The sequence below is a fragment of the Dipodomys merriami genome, unplaced genomic scaffold, assembly GCF_024711535.1.
Source record: "Dipodomys merriami isolate MVZ:Mamm:240054 unplaced genomic scaffold, mDipMer1.0.p SCAF_12, whole genome shotgun sequence".
Classification (NCBI taxonomy): Eukaryota; Metazoa; Chordata; class Mammalia; order Rodentia; family Heteromyidae; genus Dipodomys; species Dipodomys merriami.
In genome coordinates, this window is record NW_027202493.1 from 33,117,487 (window position 1) to 33,138,858 (window position 21,372).

General features: G+C 39.4%; 1 protein-coding gene across 3 annotated transcripts in view; it reads right to left on the reverse strand.

Annotated features, from left to right (window-relative positions):
* Positions 1-21,372, reverse strand: part of Palld (palladin, cytoskeletal associated protein) — a 333,844-nt gene that overhangs the window by 306,480 nt on the left and 5,992 nt on the right. For all 3 annotated transcript variants that reach the window (XM_070016512.1, XM_070016511.1, XM_070016513.1), the window contains exon 2: positions 16,400-17,365. In XM_070016512.1, coding sequence (XP_069872613.1) covers positions 16,400-17,289 — 890 coding nt within the window. In that variant the 5' untranslated portion in view covers positions 17,290-17,365. The remainder of the gene's footprint in view (positions 1-16,399; positions 17,366-21,372) is intronic.

Genomic DNA, 21,372 nt, shown 5'->3' on the forward strand with positions numbered 1-21,372 from the left:
AGGCAGTGTTTGAGCCAATATTTTATTTAGGTAGAGAAAGTGTTTTGCTTTGGCCTCGGAGATGGCTTTATGTGGGGGAGGGAGATCACTGCAGACAGAAGCCAGGGGTTCATACTTGTTAGGCATGTTCTCCACTCTTCCAACTGAGCTATGTCCAGAGCCCTTTTGTGTTTTAACTTTAATTTTGAGATAGGGTCTGGCTGTTTTGTCTGGATGTCCTCAAACTTGTGATCCTCTATTACCCCAAAGTCTGGGATTACAGGCATGCACCACTCTGTCTGGCCAACAATGCATTTTTTTTTTAAATTTTATTTTCACTTAACTAACCTAGTTTTCATTTTGAAAACCAAAAAAAAAAAGTCAAGGTCCACCAGTTCTGTATGTGATTACTTAAATTAAAATTGCACCTGCTTTGATTTTTGTGATTGTCTTCTACTGTTTACACAAACCTCATGCCAAGGAACTGGGGTCTAGTATGCTTTTGAAAATAAATTGTCTCAAAAGGTTTTTCAACATCGAGGAACTGTTCCTAGGTTTTAATAAAACAGATGTTAAGCATGGAAATTCACCAGTGTAACTTTTTTTTTTTTTTAAGAAATAGCTCTCCTTTTCCATCTTCAAATGGTATAGTTTAATGAGAGTCTGGGAAGCTCAGTTCTTCTTAACTATGTACCACAGAATGAATTTCACTTAGCAGTGTACAGCTCTCCTTCTTTCTCTGCTTCCCACACTGGGCTCTGACACACAAGCTACATGAATGAAAAAGGGAGTAAAATTTTAAGGAGAAGGACACAGTAGTTCTTCATGGTACATCTGATTGTTTTTCCATGTATTCCCTCCTTTCTATTAATGGGACTCTTCTTCCTGTATCACTTTTGACTCTCAGTTCAAATCCTGTTGGACCGTGGTCACTCTGCAACATCCTCTCTTTCTTGTACCTTGTAGAATCTGCTCAGTCCAGGACAATAGAAAATGATGCATTCAAATATACCTGTGATAATCAGTCTTCAGACCGACTAGTAAGTGGAAGAAAATAGTAAATGGCTTTAAGCTACTCAATTTTGAAGTGGTTCACTGTGCATCATTGAATAGTCCAGACATTTCAAATGCATATATCATAATAGTTGCAAATTATTCCATTAGACAAGTTTTGGTGTTAGTGATCTCAGACATACCACTTACAATGGGTACAACCTTCAGTTTCTTCAGCTGTAAAATGCCAAGACAGCTCATGCCTGTAATCCTAGCTACTCAGGAGGCTCTAATCTGCCTGGGCAGAAAAGTCTGTGAGACTCTTATCTCCAATTAACCACCAGAAAACTGGAAGTGGTACTGTGACTCAAAGTGGTAGAGTACTAGCCTGGAGCGAAAGACCTCAGGCACAATGCCCAGGCCCTGAGTTCAAGCCCCATGACTAACAAAAAAAGATAGAAATAACTATAGAACCTACCCTGTATAAGCCATAAAAGAACTAGAAGAGAGAATACATATAAAGTCTGTTGCAAAATTGCCAGGCATATGTAATAGTCAAATCAGCATTGCTCATTGTATTTCTTATTGATAGAAAATGGAGTGACAGAATGAGGATATTCCACAAAAGACATGAAATTCCTTTGTGATCTTCACCAACTAAGTTACAGAACTGGAATCAATGCTGACTTTAAAGGCCTACAGGTAAACAGTTAAAAACTAAGAGCATTTTATGAAATCATCGTTAAATCTTTATTGTAGAAATATCCCATGAGTATGTAACATCTTAGCAGATAATTATACTTCTTCAGCTTCGTTTATGATTCCAAACAGCACGCATGATTTTTGAGCCAGAAAACTTACTGATGAGTAATCCAGAATTTACCTTAGCAATTGCAAGGGATAGCATTTCAAAAATTGACTATGCCATGGTTGGATTATACCAATGATCAATTGTCTCCTGACATGGACATCAGAAAGATGGATGACTTGTGGTCCAAGGTGGGCATAGGCAGTACTAAAACTCAGATAACACAGGAGGGGTTTGTGAGAGGATTAGATCCAAAGATGTGACAGTATGAGGACACCCAAGGGACATACAAGAACAACAAAGCAGGCTTGTCACCACTCCTAGCCCTAAAAAGATCAAGGACAAGTACAGTGTCCTGAACAGAGAAGGACATTATGTCAAGTAGAAATCCTCATAGAAGACAGGATCTAGGAAGAGCCTACTGGACTTCAAGGGACTCAGGACATTGAGGTCTTCTCCTCTGGCCTGCTCAGGTTCTCCAGGGCTGAGCCCCAACCTCAAGCCTGGGGGTATCTATTGTGCTCTACATAGTTTTGGGAGAGGGGATGAATAAAATGAAAGGAGGTTCTGTAGAGACCCATGGAAGACAATCAGCCAGGGCATCACAGGGCAAAAGTGGTTAAGATCAGACATAGGAATCCTCATGTTTAACAGAGTCATGTGTGGCTTAGAATTCCAGTCATCAGCAGACTGTATATATTGAGGTGGTCCCATAAGATTATAATGAAATTATAATAAATTCCCATGACCCAGTAGCATCGTAGGCAGGATAATGTAGAACAATATATTACTCACAGGTTTGTGGTGAGGTTGGTGTAGATAAGCCTACTACACTGCCAGTCATATAAAAAGTATGTGTAATATATAATACTTGATAATGATCTGTGTATTTCCTATTCTATTCTTTTCTATGGTGATTTTAGAGTATATTCCTACTTTTAAAGTAATAGGCCATGTTACACTGGCAGCAGCTCTCATATCTCATGTTTACCTTGCCTCTTGATTGATTACATCAAGAGGCCATATTCAAATGATCCACTGTCCAGGATTTTGTAAGCACATGCTTGACAGCATCAATGAATGATGAAGTCCTCAGAATATATCCTGTTATTAAGTGACACAAGGCAGTACTTGAATCTAATCATTTTAACCCAAGCAGCTTGAGAAAAAGGAATATTTGGTAGAATTCTTCGGGGATCCATTGAGAAAGGTTTTGTCTCTGTACCTGTTCCCCCTAAGGAAGCAATCCCGTTCTTCACTACTCTAATTTGGTTAGCATTACTCTTTTCAAGAATGACTCAGGTCCCTTCAGAAGGATTGATCTCATGTAAGCTGTAACATCATAACCAAACCACTATCTGTTCATGAACAGCTGAGGCAAATGACAGGACTGGTTGGCAAAGAGGGAGGGTCTTACATATTAATTTCTTTGCCTCGAACGTTTGATCTGGACACGTTTGGGATATAGATGGCATGATGGTCTCTAACACTCAACTATCTCCAACTTTGTCTTTTTTTTTTTTCATCTCTTCTTGGATCAGCTTCTTATGCCATCTGCTTCTAATCCTCTACCTTGTCTCCTTCTGAGTTTCTTTGTGGAGCTATTCTTTGCCTCTTGTAGTTAAAAATTTTAACTCTCAACTTGCAGTGTGTTTATTGCTCTGATAAGCTCTTGATTGTTTGTTTTTTCTCTCTGGTTGATTAAGTCACATTCTGAGGGAAAGAAAGGGAAACAACTAGCCAAGGATAAAATGTGGTGGAACATGGTGGCATAACTCAGTTCTCACCTGCTTCGATTTCCCACAATGCCCTGGAGCCCAACCAATGAAAAGAGCAGGGATGGGCAAGGAAAAAGCCTCAGTACAAAGCCCAGGAGAGGAGATATATAAGAAGTCTCACTCTCAGAACTCTGCCCTCTGAGAAGAATCCATCAGATTCTTCTTTGGGGTCCCTCTTCAGATGGTGAGTCTCCTCACTTTCCTTTCTTGGCTTTCCCTTCACTTTCAAATAAACTTACTCTGTTCACTTTATTTGCCCCTTTAATTCTTTCATGGGCAGATAAAATGAATCCATCCTCCTAGATTGCATCCTTTCAGGAGGCAAGAGTCCAAGAATCTCAGGTAACTTTTGATAGTGCCACTCATCATCTATGGGCATTAAGCACAGGTGAGTGGTACAGGTAAAAGGTTATGTTTGAAAGCTGAAAGGGAAACCAAGAAAGACATTTCTGCAAATCCACCTGAGGGTAAGCAGGACTGAAGGAAGGAAATGAAAGCAAGAAGCCAAAGATAACATTTAGCATGGAGAATGAAGGAGGATGGTTTCCACATAAACACAAGAAAGACAGGAGATGGTGAGCTCCAACTCATCTTACAGTTTGGATCATAATTTACTCTAATTCCCTAAATGTGAGAAAAGTTAACATTTCAACCAGAGAGAGCACTAATGAAAGACAGGTTTCAAACTGGGTTTGATCTTTTTCTGATTTGTCAAAAAATCTGAAAGCCAGAAAACCCATCAAAAGGAGAAGAAACACATGTGTGACAGTTGCGAACTGGCGGAAGACCCCATGTGGAGTCTACAAACTGTTGAAGCTCCAGCGTCCATTCTGCATTGCAGGTAGCTAAGAGCTAAGTCAGCCTTGTTGTTCTGAGAACAAACATGCTGTGTGAACACCCACCCACAGTGGGTGTGGCAAGCAGCTCTGTGGGAAGGCCTTGTTAGAGAGGCCACACCTTCAAATTAAGGACGAAAGCCATTTACGCTGGGTGAATAAATGTTACATTTTTAAGGCTTATAGATGAAAGCGACTAGCTATACATGAAATTTTTTTTAATTGGCAACGTAAGTATTGCAGGTATATCTTACATATTACAGAGTGGTCGTAAAGTTACTTTGATTTGGAGGAGGCTAGCCACACTTCGCATTTTACCTGCATTGGCCTGTTAGGGTTTGGAAATACAAAATACAATCCAAACACAATATCTCTCACACATCAGCACTGGTGCCACCCGTTGCTTTTCTGTGGGTTATCTTGTGTTTACACTATTTTTCCTGAAATTAGTAAGAGTGATGACATTTCCAATTTGAAGTAGCACATTGGTGTGTTCTATTAATAAACACCAACAAATAAGTTCCTTAAAGCAGATGCTTCAATCTCCTTCAATTAAAACTTGGCTCAAGGATTAAGAGTTAGGGTAGAAAGGATTTTTCTTATGTATATTTATGGAGCTGATACAAAATACCTTTTTTAGAGAAAATCCCTTGCAGAGTGCTAGCCTTGAGTGAAAAAAGCTCAGGCTCTGAGTTCAAGCCCCATGACTGACAGAAAAAAAACAAAAAAAATGGCCTGCATTTGAACACCTAAACCCATATCCCTACCTCACATGACTTCTGATGAACTTTACTCTGAGTTGAGGAGTGTTTGTCACTTTGGTACGCTTTTAATTAGCTAATGATGACTTTGTTGTTGTTGTTGGTCATGGGGCATGAACACTGGGCCTGCGTGCTGTCCCTCAGCTCTTAAACTCAAGGCTAGCACCCTACCACTTGAGCCAGAGTGCCACTTCCAGTTTTTTTTGCTTATCTGGTGCTGCGGAATTAATCCCAGGGCCTCATGCATGCAAGGTAAGCACTCTACCACTGAGCCAACTTCCCAGCCCCTAATGATGACTTTTAATTAGATAACAACATTGGTATATGAGTTGTATACATGTTAATATGATTTCTTCAATTCACACATTTCATTCTTCATAGTTTCTTTTTGAAACTTTGAACTCAGTAGCTCAAAGTTATGTTTAAAAAGTTGAATTATTCTGCAAAAAATTACCTTATTGTGTTTTGTTTTGCAATGGTCTTTTGTAGAAAAGCTCTAGTTTAAAAAACAATAGAAACAAACACTGGTAGTGGTCTTGAGGCCATTTCTCCCTTAACTTCAGGCACTGATGATCTGTCCTTGTATTTGGCACATAGAGTAATCTGTGGAGCAGAATTATGGCCAACATATGCCAAGGCACTCTTAATTAGAATGCTGGCAACTAAACGTAAGAATTAAATGGTACCATACTGGATTACAAATTGTATTTGTTATGTTCTGTTTGGCATGACTGCTTTGTTTATTAGAGAATGAGAGAGACCAGATCTGACTAAATGGCTTTGCTAAGAAGTCATATGGTCAGGTTTTTGCAAGCTGTAGTACAGGCAGCAGCTTTTATGGGTAAACATTCTGACTTTCCCTCCTATCAGCCCCACAAAGCAGGCTGGGAGTGCACCTGAAAGACCGCTAAATAATTGATCATAGCTCTTTTCTAACCTTAACACTCTCTGGAGCAATGGAAGGAAACCATTTGTGAGCATTTGCTTTCAGAGAAGTAACCAACAACTTCTATGTTATGTGTTTCTAATGTAAGCTGGGGTTCACCCAAACATTGTTGGGGGCACCAGTCTGTAAGAATTGTAGATCTCATTCTGCTGTGTTAGTGTAGTGATAAAAAGTACAGATTCTGGACATTTACTTGACACGTGTGACTTCTAGTTCCACCCATAGCTGGATATTTGGTCAACTTTCTTTGACTATTCCTGTCTTAGTTCCTTATTTTTAATGTAAGATAATCATTACGAAAGGAAAAAAAAAACCCATCTTGTGCTGTCAGCTTTCTCTTGCTGTGACAAAATACCTGCAATGTATCAAGTTAAGAGGAAATACTTGTTACAGCTCATGGCTTCTGAGACTTTGGTCCACTGTTCCCTTGGCTTTGTTGCCTTTGGACCTGTAGTGAGATAGATATCATGGTAGGAGTATGTCCTGGAGGAAACAGTTCATCTCATGGAAGTTAGGTTATGAGAGAAGAGAGAGAGAGAGAGACAGACAGACAGACAGACAGACAGACAGAAAGAGAGACAGAGAGAGAGACACAGATAGAGACAGAGAGACAGAGAGAGAGACAGAGAGAGACAGAGAGACAGAGAGACAGAGAGACAGAGAGAGACAGACAGAGAGACAGAGAGACAGAGAGACAGAGAGACAGAGAGGAAGGAGCCAGAATCACAATATCACCATCTATGTTGAATTCTCCTGAATTACTGCAAAGTCTTCTTCACAATTTTCTTACCTCAACTAGAAATACTTCTCCACTTCCCACAACCAATACTACATGCTATAACTTTAAGAAAATGTTCTTATTTCCTAGGGCATTTTTGTTTATGTTTTCTGATCAGAAAAGTGACTAGAAACTTGTTGGTGCAGCCTAACTTATCACATGCTGACCTATGGAATAAAAGTTTACCATTGGAATTTGTAACCAAGAAAAGAAAATTAGTTTTCACTTTGTGATTTTTCTGTCAGGGAAGGTTTTTAATTGGATTTTGCTATCAAGGGTTCCTGTGACCAGTAGTTTAATCCTATCCCCATAGATATTCAAGATAATATTGCTTGGTTCAGATTAAAATTAAATGGGAAATAACCATTTCTATCGGTACACATCATTTGGACAAGCCAATGGTAGAATAGTTTTGTGGCCCCGTCTACATGGTAAACTGCATCAGATTTCATACTTACAACTGTATTTGCAGCAGTTAGATTTATAAAGAAACTTCTGAGAACCAAAGGAATGTGGGATCTTAGAGGAGTTCTTAAACAACTGTAATTATATTTAAACAGACTCAGTGATTGGTGCTGCAGTACTGCCGCAAGGCAAAAGAAGAAACATGTCAAGAAGTACTTACATCCTCCCTACAGAAACGACTTGAGACACTGAGTGTCTGTGACTGTGAAGGTATCTGAAACATCAGAGTTAAATTCTTTCAAAGCAATTACTTCATACTTGTTTGACTACTTGTAAGTTAAATTTCCAAAGGCACATTCTTATCCTTTCTGGGAGCTTTACAATATGGTAGAACACTTTCTAGGTAAAAAATATAAAGTCGAAGCCAATTTACTTAGCTGGGAAGAAGCTTGCATTTGTGACTCCAATTATTTTTAGAGTTTTCTTCGGGATAAAATTATTTGGGATATGAAAATAGGGAGTGGCTAACGTTTTGAGAAACCACTTTCAATTCAAGTTAGCCAATGCTTAACAAGTGCCCTTGAAGTTAAACCAAGGGGTGAAATTGTTAAGCAACTGAAAGCATAGCAAGAAAACAATAGTCAGATTTGATTTGGAGGAAGATTTCCAAGTTTGACAGTAATGCATAACACATGGCTGATCTTTACAGCTTTGAGGTTCAGAAAGAGAGGAGGGGGAGATAATTAGTTTTGCTTGAGAGAGGTAGAGGTGGGAATAAATCACTTTCCTTGGCTTTGATCCCATCCTTACAGCAATCAAGGCCAAGTAAGGTGAAAGTGCGTAGAAAATGGTAATATACAGAAATCTAGAGGAAATGTCTGAGTCTATTACAGTGGGCTTCATTTTGATCCTGACCCCAAGATACAAATCTAGCACTCACTTCCACAAAGAGGGTCAGAAACGCTCTTCGGCATACATTATATTTATTATAGGTTATCTGTGTTGTCCATAATCTTGAATCATCGTCTCTCCCCTTGGCTCCATTCTATTGCAAATACTTGGCAGGAGGAAAGGAAGGATTTTAAAGAAAGAACGCAGATCCAAAGATTTGTGAGAAGGTAGAGGGTAGGGATTTTAAACCAAATCAATGGTAATAAGCAATAAGAATAACTGTGAATCTTTTAGTACTTGTTCAGGTACTACTTTGTCTCGGACACAGTTTAAGTTCTTTCCCTCTATTAATTGACTTCACATTCTTAACCACTGTAGGAGTGGCTACTAGTTTTCTTATTTGACTAGAAAACTACTGAGGCATGGAAAATTTAAACAATTTACCAAGGGGGCTGGGATGATACATGACAGCTTTTCTTTGCCATATCAGCATTTTTTTTGTTGTTGTTGTTGGTGGTCCTGGGGCTTGAACTCAGGACCTGGGCCCTGTCCCTGAACTTTTTTGCTCAAAAGCTAGTGCTCTACTACTTTGAGCTACAGCTCCACTTCCAGTTTTCTGGTGGTTAATTGGAGATAAGGGTTTCATGGACTTGCCGGCCTGGGGCCTGGGCTTTCTTTGATCTGCAATCCGCAGATCTCAGCCTCCTGAGTAGCTAGGATTACAGGCGTGAGCCACCACTGGTGCACAGCCAATTTTTTATTCTAATAAGATTATCATTGAACATATATATTTTTTCCTTAGATAAGCTTATTTCAGAGTGATTTTCTTCTTAAATGCAGAAATTGACCATTGGAATGTAAATTGATGGTACTGTCTAATCTGACTACTGCTACTTATCAGAAGATACTAGTGACATTCTCAACTTGATTTCCTGAGTACAGTGATACTTCACATTTGCCTTGAATATCAAGCTTGCTTTTTGGCTCACTGAACTACCAGTTTGGGCTATGTTAGCATATCCCAAATGGGCTTATTAAGGCATGGTTGTGTCATGAATTGCCAGGAAGAGGAGGTATAGATGTTCAAATCTTTTAACAATAATTACACAAAGCAGAGGCAATATCTTCTGGTTCAGTGATATCAAGCTAATCCATTTCCCTGAGGTCTACAGAAAATGTTCAAAAGTCTTGTTAATGAGAGCCTGGCAATTAACTCCCATAGGGCAGTCATTTTTACTTTTATTTTTATTTTTTGCCAGTCCTGAGGCCTGAACTCAGGACCTGGGCACTGTCCCTGAGCTTCTTTTGCTCAAGGCTAGCACTCTACCACTTGAGCCATGGGGTGATTTCTGGCTTTTATTGTTGATGTGGTACTAAGGAATCGAACTCAAAGCTTCTTGCATGCTAGGCAAGCACTCTACCTCTAAGCCAACTTCCCAGTGTCTCAGTTTGAGTTTTTCAGGCAGGGTCTCACTATGGAGGGGTCAGGTTGCCTTAAAACTTACAATCCTCTAGTAGCATCAGTTTTTAAAAATCTTAGCCAAGATTAGTTATATGAGAAATTTCATCATGATATTTCTACACATGCTTCCAATAGATTTCAGACAAACTCACCACCCCTCATCTGTCTTATGTTCCTTTCCCCTTCTTAAACCCATTTCAAAGTTGGTTATCTGTGGCTCACTTTTACTCCTGGCTACTCAAGAGGCTGAGATCTAGAGCATTTGTTGTTTGAAGCCAGCCAAGATAGGAAAATTCATGAGACTCTACAATTAGTCATAATAATAAAAATAAGACTGGAAGGAGAGCATCCTCTGAGCAAGATTTAGGCTCCACTTGGATAAAGAACCTGGATTAGTTTTACTTTACCTGACCCTCTCCTTTCGCCTTCCCCTTTCCACATGTTCCTTCTCCAGAAAACCCTGTTTTACCTTCCATTCCTACCTAGTTTCCCCCTCTACCATATATTAATTATACAAAAGGTTTTCACCATGGTACTTTATGCATGCATGTATTATATTTTGATCTCCATTTCTACTACTTTCCTATTAACCAATAGCTTTCAGTGAATTTCCTATGCCATCTTGGTTCATGAAGCAGTTATTTTGATTCTATTTATCCTGTATTATTCTCTTTCTTTCTCCCTGTAGTCATAGCCTCAAACATAGCCTCACATTTATGACCATGTTCTTTCTAAATATGTATATATAAATATGGGGGAAAATTATAAATGGGTATGAATTGGGTAAAAGCTGAGATTGAGAAAGAATGAGAAAGAAACAACACATCGAGAGATCACATGCCTTTTTATCTATTTTCCACAGACAGAATCATCTCTACAAAGGAGTTATATATATATATATATATATATATATATATACACACATACTTATAGATATAGATATGTATATATATTTATGTATATATATATATTCCTTCATAGAAAAGCAGCACTCTCCTAAATTTCTCTTTTGGCTTTTGTTGTGCTCATGAATTCCTCTACATTCTTATCACATCTGTATCCCAGGGTAGAGCTGCTTTGCAAGCGTAACTTCAAATGAATGCATTGATTTGCATAATTTGTGTCTATGTTTTTCCAGCTTGCATAGAATTTGGTTGATGTTGTGTTTGTGATTTTCAGATCTCCTGAAACATACAGCTCAAGTTCATTCTTTGTGAAATTGAGGAGAGAGATGCAGTTGGGAGAGAACCATGAAAAGGTGACCTTATCAAGATGCCCTGTACTCTCAATTTGACATATTGGATTTAAATCCTCTTGTAAAACTACTTAAAGCTAATAAAAAGTAAAAAAGAGAAAAGTGCCGAGATCTTCCTTGCTATTGGAGGTGGTGTGAACTGGTCAGGTTTGGGATATAACCAAGGTGACACTGGCTGGAGCTTTGGATATAATGGAGAAGGTGGTGAGAGAGTCAGGGGTTTTCCATTGACAGCTGGATGGAGGGCTTTTGGACATGATTTTTTTTGGCCAGTTCTGGGCTTGAACTCAGTGCCCTAGGCACTGTCCCTGAGCTTCTTTTGCTCAAGGCTAGCACTCACAGAGCCACCTTTGACCTTTTCTGTTTTATGTGGTACTGGAGACTCGAACCCAGGCTTCATACATGCTAGGCAAGCACTCTACCAGTAAGCCACATACCCAGTCCCTGATTTATTTATTTTTACTCTTTCCAAAATTTATCCCTTAAATTTACTTTTTATAAGTACTTTTTTTCTTTAAATTACCTTACATTGGTTATATAGATATTTCATTGTTTCATTTGGATCCATTAAATTGATATGACTATTAAACTTCAAGAAAAGATATCAAGTAGTCAATTTTGCTTGATAGAAAGGTTTTGTGTAAGAATGTCTTAAACTTACATACGTCTACAACATTGTTTTCTTGAGTATTTTATATGTATTTATGTTTTATATTGAAGTAACAACCCATATATTGCCGGAATGTTTCATATTAATAATCTGATGGTACCATCCGCTACCTTGTTGTTCACTATATATGTTAACAACAATAGTCCTGGCTTAAGCCATCTGATTCTTCACTCTAGAAGCACTGAATGTTCATAACCCACTGGTTAATGGTGCTGTGGCCATATTTTCACAAATCAAACAGTCAGCAAATACAATATCGTGCACAGCAGTTCCCCGAGTTAAGAACAGAGAATCGAAGGCTTGTTTTCAGTTATTGTCTTTGAGGAAGTGAAAACTTCTACAGGCTGTGTTGATAGATTTGAGATGGATAATTCTGTTTTGGCTTTTGAAGGTGATCAAAGTTTTGGTAATGTAAACTAATTGGCTTCATTAGAGGTGCTGCGTTTTTATTATAAAAAGAGAATTTAATTAATTTTAACGACATATTAAATAAAACTTTACAAGGCCAACAGTGATGACCTAATAGGCATCTTATGATTAATTATGAGTATTGAGAATATTAAAGCAGATGCTTTGACTATTGTTGGATTTCACTTTTACAGTAGTAGATGGGAGTCTACAAGTGTTTCATTTCTTTTCTTTTCAATATAAACACATTGACTGCTCAATATGATATTAACCTAAGGATGTGTTCGGACCACTACTCATAACTTTGTTTATATGCTTTGCTTATAGTTTTTTTTGTGACAAATATGCACTTTTCTTTTGTCAGTCATGGGGCCTGAACTCTGGGCCTGGGCGCTGTCCCTCAGCTCTTCAGCTCAAGGCTAGTGCTCTGCCACTTGAGCCACAGCACCACTTCTGGCTTTTTCTGTTTATGTGGTACTGAGGAATCGAACGTAGGGCCTCATGCATGCAAGAGAAGCACTCTACCACTGAGCCACCTTCCCAACCCATGCACTCTCTTATATTAAAAATGTTCTGGGTTTATTTTGATCCACTATTATGAATTTACTGGAAGCAAAAGAAAAAACAAAGGAGCAATAACCACGAAGGCCTGTGGTTCTTTTTCATAGAGAAAAGCATTTCAGAAATCATCACACTGCCTTGTTCTTTTGAATATGGATTCGATGCCTACAAAATGTTCAGGCCTGGCCATTTCACCAATCTCTTCTCATGGAGCTTGTTTGTGAGGCCTATATAAACACTCAACTGCAGCGATGGGGGGGCGGGTATGAGGGGGTGGAGGGAGGGGCAGTGTCCTCTCACCCAGTTCAGGGTCAGGAAGCACAATACTTGCTTTCTGCTTCAGCCTTTCGGATGAATTCATTACATCTTACATTTCACTGGCTTAAGATATATGGTTATCATAAAAGGATATTTTTCAAAGCATGAGGTGAAAATATCAGGTCAACATTTAGAATACTAAATGTCATTCTTGTTGTACTTAAGAGGTTTTACTATGTAGCCCGGGCTGTCCTCCAACTCATAACCCTCCTGCTTCTGCCTCCTGAGGGCTGAAATTACAGTTATGCCCAACCACACCTGGCTTAGAAGTCAATTAAAAATAATTATGACTTGTTAATGAATCTAAAAGGATTAAGAGGTTCTGAAATATGCATGGGACATGTGGACCTTAGGATATCATCACAGAAAACAGGTGAATTCTGACCTGGCGTGAATTCTGACCTGGCTTTGTATGATGTAGTAATTCAAATTACTACAAAATAATTATGCTCTTTGACTACTACCTAAAAGTGTATGGCTCCAAATATATACAAGCACTTTTCATCAGGGTCCTGCCCCCATCTTTGAGACTTTGTTGGACATGAGAAAATGTTCTCTCCTCTTTGTGTTTATTACTAATATGTACCATATGAGAGGTTGAAATGATTGCATATAAAGCAGAAATACCTTGAAATGACTGCCCTGGCTTCTCCTTTTGTTTCTGTTCCTCTTCCTTTTAGCTGGAGCTATTCTATTTACATTTATTCCTTTGCCTAGGCCCAGGGTTCTGGACCAAACACTCCCCGGATCATATTTAAGAGTCTTCAGCTGGATGCACTGTAGGCCAGCCGTGTCTAAAGCAATTTGTTTTCTTCTGTTCTGGGCCCAGCTCACATTCAGTTCTCATTTCATCAGAACCAATCCAGATCTTTTGCTCTGTTCTTGTGTTCTGCTTTGACACTTGTCTAAAGTCATGGCAGGTTGAGTTTCTCTCCTTGCCTTTCTGCTGGCCAGACACCCAGTCCCTCTGCACCACACTGCCTCACTTCTCAGGAAGTATCCCAGGTCTGTGTCCACCCTTCTCAGCCAGTCTCCCTCATTGCTTGCTTCAGATATTACTGACAACTACCCCTGGGGCCTTAGGAGATGACCTGTGAACCCAACAGGTTTCTTGAATGTCTGGTTTCTGGGTCCCCTGGACTGATGCAGTCTGGGCCAGCTTTTCATGCTTTCTTTGTTGACAAGTTTCTTTCTGATGCAAAATTTCCCTCACAATGTCTTATGAGCTCAAAAGAGTTTAGTATTCTTAGGAATTCACAAATGCACAACCAAGATGATCAAGATCCCCAGATCCAGAACGGAATGTTAAAAAAACTCAGTGAGCAGATATACACTATCTCTCAAAACAAAACAAATGAAACAAAAACAACTTGGAAAGGACCAGCTGCCTAAACAATGAAGCATTTGTATCAGAGTCTTCATGAGAAGGGACACAATTTGCAAGGTCCAAGGAATATTGGTCATTGACACGGGGACATTGGAAAAGAACATGAGAAAGCTAGTTAAATATACTTTATTAACTAGTTTAATCATAATTAATAACAACTGTTGTCCCTTCTCTCCAAACAGGCCAAAGCATGCTTTTGTTGGTCTCTAGAAATACCAGATGGTGAAATGAACATCAACACAGAGATTGCAGTCTACTTACTTGAATGAATACTTTGATGGTAAATGGGTGCTTTTGGCAATTCTTGAAAGGTTATGGCTTCCTTGCTATCTTAATCCATTTGGAAACGTACTAATTGGGATGGAATAACACGTAGTTGGAAAATCTGCAGACCTGTGATGTGAGTCTAATTCTATTGATGAGTGATTTGTTCTCAAGATTGGGGGGGGCTTCTAAAAGATCCAAGTAGAGTCTGAAAATAAGTACTCAATTTATTTTTAGCAGGGGAAAATAAATTCTTGTGGACTGCAAAATTTAGGGACCTCATCAAATAAACATATGAAAAAGGTTTTTGCTGCCCCCTGCTGTCAGTTTCTAAAAGAAACTAAGTAAAATTCGACAAGGTCAATTGGTTGGATAAATTGGTTGATTGGAGGGAAATATAATTGTCGGAGTCTAATTTTGCCACATGGCAGCATGAACACTAGTGCTTACGCCATGTTCTTCAATGGTGCTTCGCAAAGCGAAGCAACCAACACTAGTGAAGTACAGAAGGTGTCAATGTTGTGATTCCAGAACTACTGAATGAGGAAATATCAGTGCTTCAGTTTTAGCCACTGCTGTCTAGTTTACTATTTTTCTAAATGTTTTTTCACATTTACTCTTGAGTAACATGTAAATTAGGCGAAGCATTTATAGTTAATATAAGCAAAACTTTCAGAACACATGGATGCATGCTTATTGCAGCACAATCCCAAGTTGAAATGCTCTTTGCATTCTGCCATGTGAAATGAAAGCAGGACATCAACACTATTCCTTGCAACTGGTGTACTGGACCTGTTTCATTATTTCCCATTTAGTTATTTCAATTACCGCAAAACAGAATCAGGCTGGCATTGCTATAATTCCCACTTCACAGATAACAAAACGGAGGCGAAGAAGTGCCAGGTAACTAGTGCCAGGTGCCAGGTAATTAGTGATACCACTAATTACATGCCAGGAGCCCTGTCATGTGATTCTTGGGTACAGGAGAACACAAAAAAAGAAGGAGGATCTAATGAAATTCTAATGCATATGATAGTGAGGATTTTACTGACTGTGTGCGCACATTCATTTCATTCCTATTTTTACCTGCACCTAGACTCTGGAAGGCTGAATCTGCACACCCATAACTAACCTGCAATGCTCTCTACTCTATTTATCCTTAGTGCTCTACCATTTGAGCCACAGCTCCACTTCTGGCTTTTGGCCAGTTGGCCAAATTGGAGATAAAAGTCTCAGGGATTTTCCTGCCTGGGCTGGCTCCATCCTCAGATCTCAGCCTCCAGACTAGCTAGGATTACAGGCATGCATCACTGGCGCTCATCTGTCTCTGTTTAGTAATGGAGTTCTGTTTCCTCTGGTCGTGTCCTCTGGGAGGTGTGTACTTAGGTTTATCTTTACTGAGTGTGTTCTGATTGTCTCCATGCCTTCAACTGCATTATTTCAGCGCTGCTCTAGAAAACTTTTGAGTTCTGGCCAGATTTTCATCATCTTCATCAACGCACATGCGTGTGTGTGTGCGCGCGCACACACACACACGCTCACACACCACTTTTCTCTGGCTAACTCAATTTCACATTTGAAGTATCTGGCTGTTGGTAACTCTAGAGTCGTATATCACAACTTCCTTGCATTTCTCATTTCCTTCTCAAATTTTTGGCCCTTTTCTCAGAGTCAATAGCACAAATGGTTCAGCACCCCAAAAATCATCCTGCCAGAAATGCCTGGAACCATGAAGAACTTCCCTAGGCCATGCTTTTACTTATAAGCCCTCGACAAAACCCTACCTCAGAGACCAGAACACCCCGCAGACCGCAAACCGCACCCCCTTTCCCCTTTTCCGCATTCAAGTGACTTGCAGAGTCAACACCATCCTTGACGTTTACCAGAAAACCGTCTTACCTGACTCTTGGAGTGGGATTCCCCGTGACCCTACACTCCAGGTAGACTCGGCTTCCTTCGGCCACTTCTTGACTCTTGAGCTTCTGGATGAACCTGGGCGCCGAGCGCACGCGGAGCCCGTTTTGTGGCTGCAGGTGCGTGAGGCGGTGGGGCGGCTGCCTGCCCGGGTAACAGGGTCTGGCCTCCATCTCCTGCTGCTCTTCGGTGGGGCTCTGGCTGGCTGTGGCACTCATCAGGGCCGAGGGCTGAGTTTTAGGAGACAGGTACCCACTGTCTGGGGATGAGGACTCCCCGTTGGGGCTCCGGTTTCTCGGCTTGGCTGCTTCCCTGAAGATGGATGTCAGCTCCTCGATGAAGTTAGCGGCCTTGTCGCACAGCTGGCCCTGGGGCCCGGCCTGGCTTGGAGGCGCAGGCTTCGGCTTTGCACTGGGGCTGGGAAATTTTGCCCCACGTTTCTCAGATCTGCGCAGGCTCCGGATATAGCTGGGGCTGGCAAGCAAGGGTGAGAGGGCAGGTTTTCTTCTAGAAGCAGGTGAACTGATGCCTTCAGCTTGCTCCACTGCCAGAGGCTGAATGGGGGTTGGCCTGTGATCTGGAGGCCTTGCAGAAGAGGCCGGCTCCGCCGATTTGATCTCCTCCTCCTCCTCCTCCTCCTCCTTTGCGCACAGGCTGCCCGGAGAGCTGTTGAGAATCTGTGAGATCTCCTTTTCTGAGTCGAAATCCTCTGTTTCAGAGCTGGCTATAGCTCGGCGGGCCAGGTCGAGACTCTTGTTTATCTCTTCCTGACTGAGAAAAGCAGAGAGTCCTGGGAAGTGGTCCACATTCTTGCTTTCCTCCTGCACGTCGGATAAGGAATCGTAGAAGGAGTCGTGGGAGGAAGTCTCTGACATGGCTGAGCCGTCTTCATATACTCCTTGCCTTCAAGACGAAGGCTAAAGGCTCTGCAGCCGGTTTTCTTCTTCCTTTCTGAAAGACAGCAGTTACCATGAGCAGTCATAGTTGTTGAGATGTAGGAAGGAATGATTTTCATTGGGACATTTTCACACATGCAAATAATATACTTTGATCATATATATATATATATATATATATATATATATATATATATATATATATATTTGGTGCTGGTATGGAGCTGAAATTCTGGGTGTGGTGGATAGAGCTGTTCCAGTAGCTTTTGTGGTCAAGCCTGATGTCCTACCACTTGAATCGCACCTTCACTTCTGGCTTTTTAGTGGTTAATTCGGAGATAAAAGTCTCACAGACTTTTCCTGCCTGGACTGGCCAACCTCCCATCTCAGCCACCGGAGAAGCTGGCTACCAATGTCTGGCCATCTTATTTTTATTTATTTATTTTTATATCACTACTAATGTACACATCAGAAGAAATGCTAGGGGAAACAAACAGATCAGGTTTTGCTATTCTATAAGTTGAAAGAAAGATCAAGTAGACTTGTGATGATAATTTATGACTTCCATTTAATAATGGGCCTTGTAAGTGAATCTAAAGTATCTCACTAGCTAGTATCAAATGATTCAAGAGGATGATATATACATTAGGCACTACTCCTTTCTAAAATGTTTTATTTACTTGTGTTTGGTGGTCATTCTGGGATTGGAACTTAGAGCCTTGTGCTGGAGTCACACACCCTGCTCACTTCTACTTAATTATTTTTCAGATAGGGCCTTGTGCTTTCTGCTCAGACCAGTCTTAGATTGAGATCCTTTTATCTATACCTTCCACATAGCAAGGACTACATTGCTTATCAAAACTCTCCGTTCAGTAATGCTATGAGATTAGTTAATGCATCATTATTTTTTTAAATAAATCTGACTTCATTCATCTGACCCTATTCTGAAAAATACATTGTAATGATTTCAATTTTCACTTGCCTTTCATTTCCTTGTTTCATTTGTAAAACAATGGAATAAAAACTATAAATACATGGAATAAAAACTATAAATACACTTAAAAAGGAATCATAGAGATTTAATAGGAGGACTAGCCAGATTATTAGTCTTGGAGAAAAATTAGGTGAATTATTAGTTTTCCAGTCAAATATTGAAAATATTGATCTATCTTTTCCTGGTGGCCAGTCATGTTCATTTATATCCATTCATTCAACAGTATTCCAACAGATACTCATCTCTCTATAATCACTAATATTTAATTATTTAAGTTTCAGGTGCTCATGGTAGAGCTAAATCTTATATCAAGGACTCAGAAAATTGTGATCAGTGGCTAGACAGTAAATATTTTTATGCCACAGTTAGACAGTCTGTTATAATTACTCAACTTGGCAGGGTAGCATGAATCCAGCCATGGGAGAAATGTAAATGACGGAGCATGACTGCATGCTAATAAGGTTTAAGGACACTGATATTAATATTTTTGTGTCATCTTTAGACTTTGTGTATTTTTTACAAGTAAAAATTGCAACAGTTTAAAAGGACAAGAAAAACACAAACACGCATTCCTAGATTAGCTACAAGGATGGATTTAGTCCAGAGGATAAAGTTGGCTTGCTTTTGATCCAGAATAAGGACGTCATCTTTAGGTTCAAGGGATTAAGTTATATGGAGTGATGCAGTGGGGGAGATGGAGATGACATTAAAGAAATGATACAGACATATAATTTTGATAGAGCTTCAAAGGAAAGTGAAAAGAACCTGAAAGCTGAGAGAGATTGAGAGAGAGAGAGAGAGAGAGAGAGAGAGAGAGTGTGTGTGTAATCTAGTCTTGAAGGGTATGTGGGAAAATTATGTGTTTGGGAGTATCATCACAATGAAATAAAAAGCATTTCATTATCAGAAAATAATTGGACAACCATTTAAACTCCACTGCTAGTTTGAATTAAATGTTGTGGGATAATGACCTATTATTCCAAGTATGCTGTTCTTTTTCTACATACTGTTAATAAAATAATAAAAGGAAAGATCTAGAAGGCCTCACAAATTATCTTTGCCTCAAGTTTGGGTCTAGACGTTAGTAAAGAAAGTTCTGGATATGGTGAACCTCAACTTTATAAGGTTTGTCAGGACTAAATCTGGTGGAACATTCCAAAGAAATTGTGTATAAAAGGATTAAATCTGTCTGCTTATTTAGAAAGAGCTTCCCATCCAAGGAAATCTCTAATCTCAAAGAGTATTATGCCAGGGTTAAGGCAGTCTCCCACAAATTTAACTCAAGAATCTATCACTACCTATGATGTATAGAATCTGTTAGTTCAAGCAAAAATATTTAGTACAAGATTATAAAGCACCATTATAGCCTACTATATCTTTCAAAATTAAGTGTTGAACTATTGACTCAGATGTCTTCTTAGAAAGATTGCTTACTTTCTTTGGCCTAAATTCCAAATCTCCATACATTCCGACTGGTATTTCCTAGGAGACTTGGAGTAAATCTTATCAGTCCATTGGAATATTCTTGCCCAGGTCATGTCCTCTTATCAACCTGAATGTTCTGTAATTTTTTCATCTTGTCTTGGCTCCAAGATGGAATTATCCTAATTGGTCTCTGATTATTTCAGTATAGTCCACTGATGCAGAGAAGTTGTATTCAAGACATTTTGAGTACTAATATATGTTTTGCTCATCAGAAACAGTCAAAAGTATGATTTGGAAGAGGCAAAAATTATGGCGAAAGTAAGTATAAAATAAATATGCACTCAGATTTTAAGTAATGATGAAAGCAATATTACAACCATTTCAAAGAAGAATGATAATATTGATTCTTTTTTTAAAATAAGTTTTTTTATTGTGAAAATACTGTACAGAGGGGTTATAATTATATGAACAAGGTAATGAGTACATTTCTTATCAATCATTGTTGCCAGATCTAAATTGACAGGTGGCTCATGCTTCTAACAATAGCTACTCAGGAGGCTGAGATCTGAGGTTTGCAGTTCAAAGCCAACAAGGGCAGGGAAGTCTGTGAAGCTTTTACCTCCAATTCATCATCAAAAAAGCAGGAAGTGGAGCTTTGGCTCAAGTGGGAGAGCACAAAAAGAAGATCAGGGACAATGCCCTGGCCCCTAAGTTCAAACCCCAGGACATGTACATGCACGCACACACACACACACACACACACACACACACACACCCCTCATCATCATCATTATCATCATCATCATTATTATCATCATCATTAATAACATCAAAGGATAAAACAAAGAAGATCAGATACATGCATAGGCAATTAAATGAATTAGATAGTTGATTTAAAACTGATTAATACTTACAGAGCTTTAAAATGTATAGTTTGGCATCATCTTGTAGAGTGGAAAGCAATAGTATTTCTATTAGGAAAAAACCAGCACTAGTGCTTCCATGATCAAGTATGGTTTGCATTGCTATGGGATGTTTATCAGCAAACACAATAGAACACATTTGAATGACTGAGGGACAGGAAGAGCTCTTAAACTATGTAAAGAAAAGAGGTCGTAGGAAGCCTGAACCTGAAGAGGTCTGCAGATGAGAGGGGAGAGACCTGGGCTCAAAGTATATTTATATAATGAAACAAAGCAGACTATGTTTCCATTTCTTAGAAAATTTATTTTTCTTTGGAAGAGAAGACACTGTGTTTTGGCCTGGGAGAAATTCAGGTTGTTTTTTTTTTTTCCCGTGCTTAGGGCTAAAAGATATCGAGGAACATTTTGTGTCTACCCTATCTAGAGCAGGCTAAGTTGAAAATCAAAGTAGATAAATAAATCTTGGATTCTTGAAAGAAGTAACTTGAAACATAAACAGGATAAATATACTACCTAAAAACAATTAGCCATTCAGAATGTACATGTGTACCGTCAGCTGCATGTCCTGCAGTGTGTAGGGGTGGGAATATACCTTCGAAAAAGATGTTTTGGCACAGTAAGAACTCTGTCTACAAGAAAATGAAGTCATAAGCACATACAATTGAGGGTGTCGAGTGAGTAGAAGAAAAAAAGTTTAGGACTAGGTAAGGCGTAGTAGAA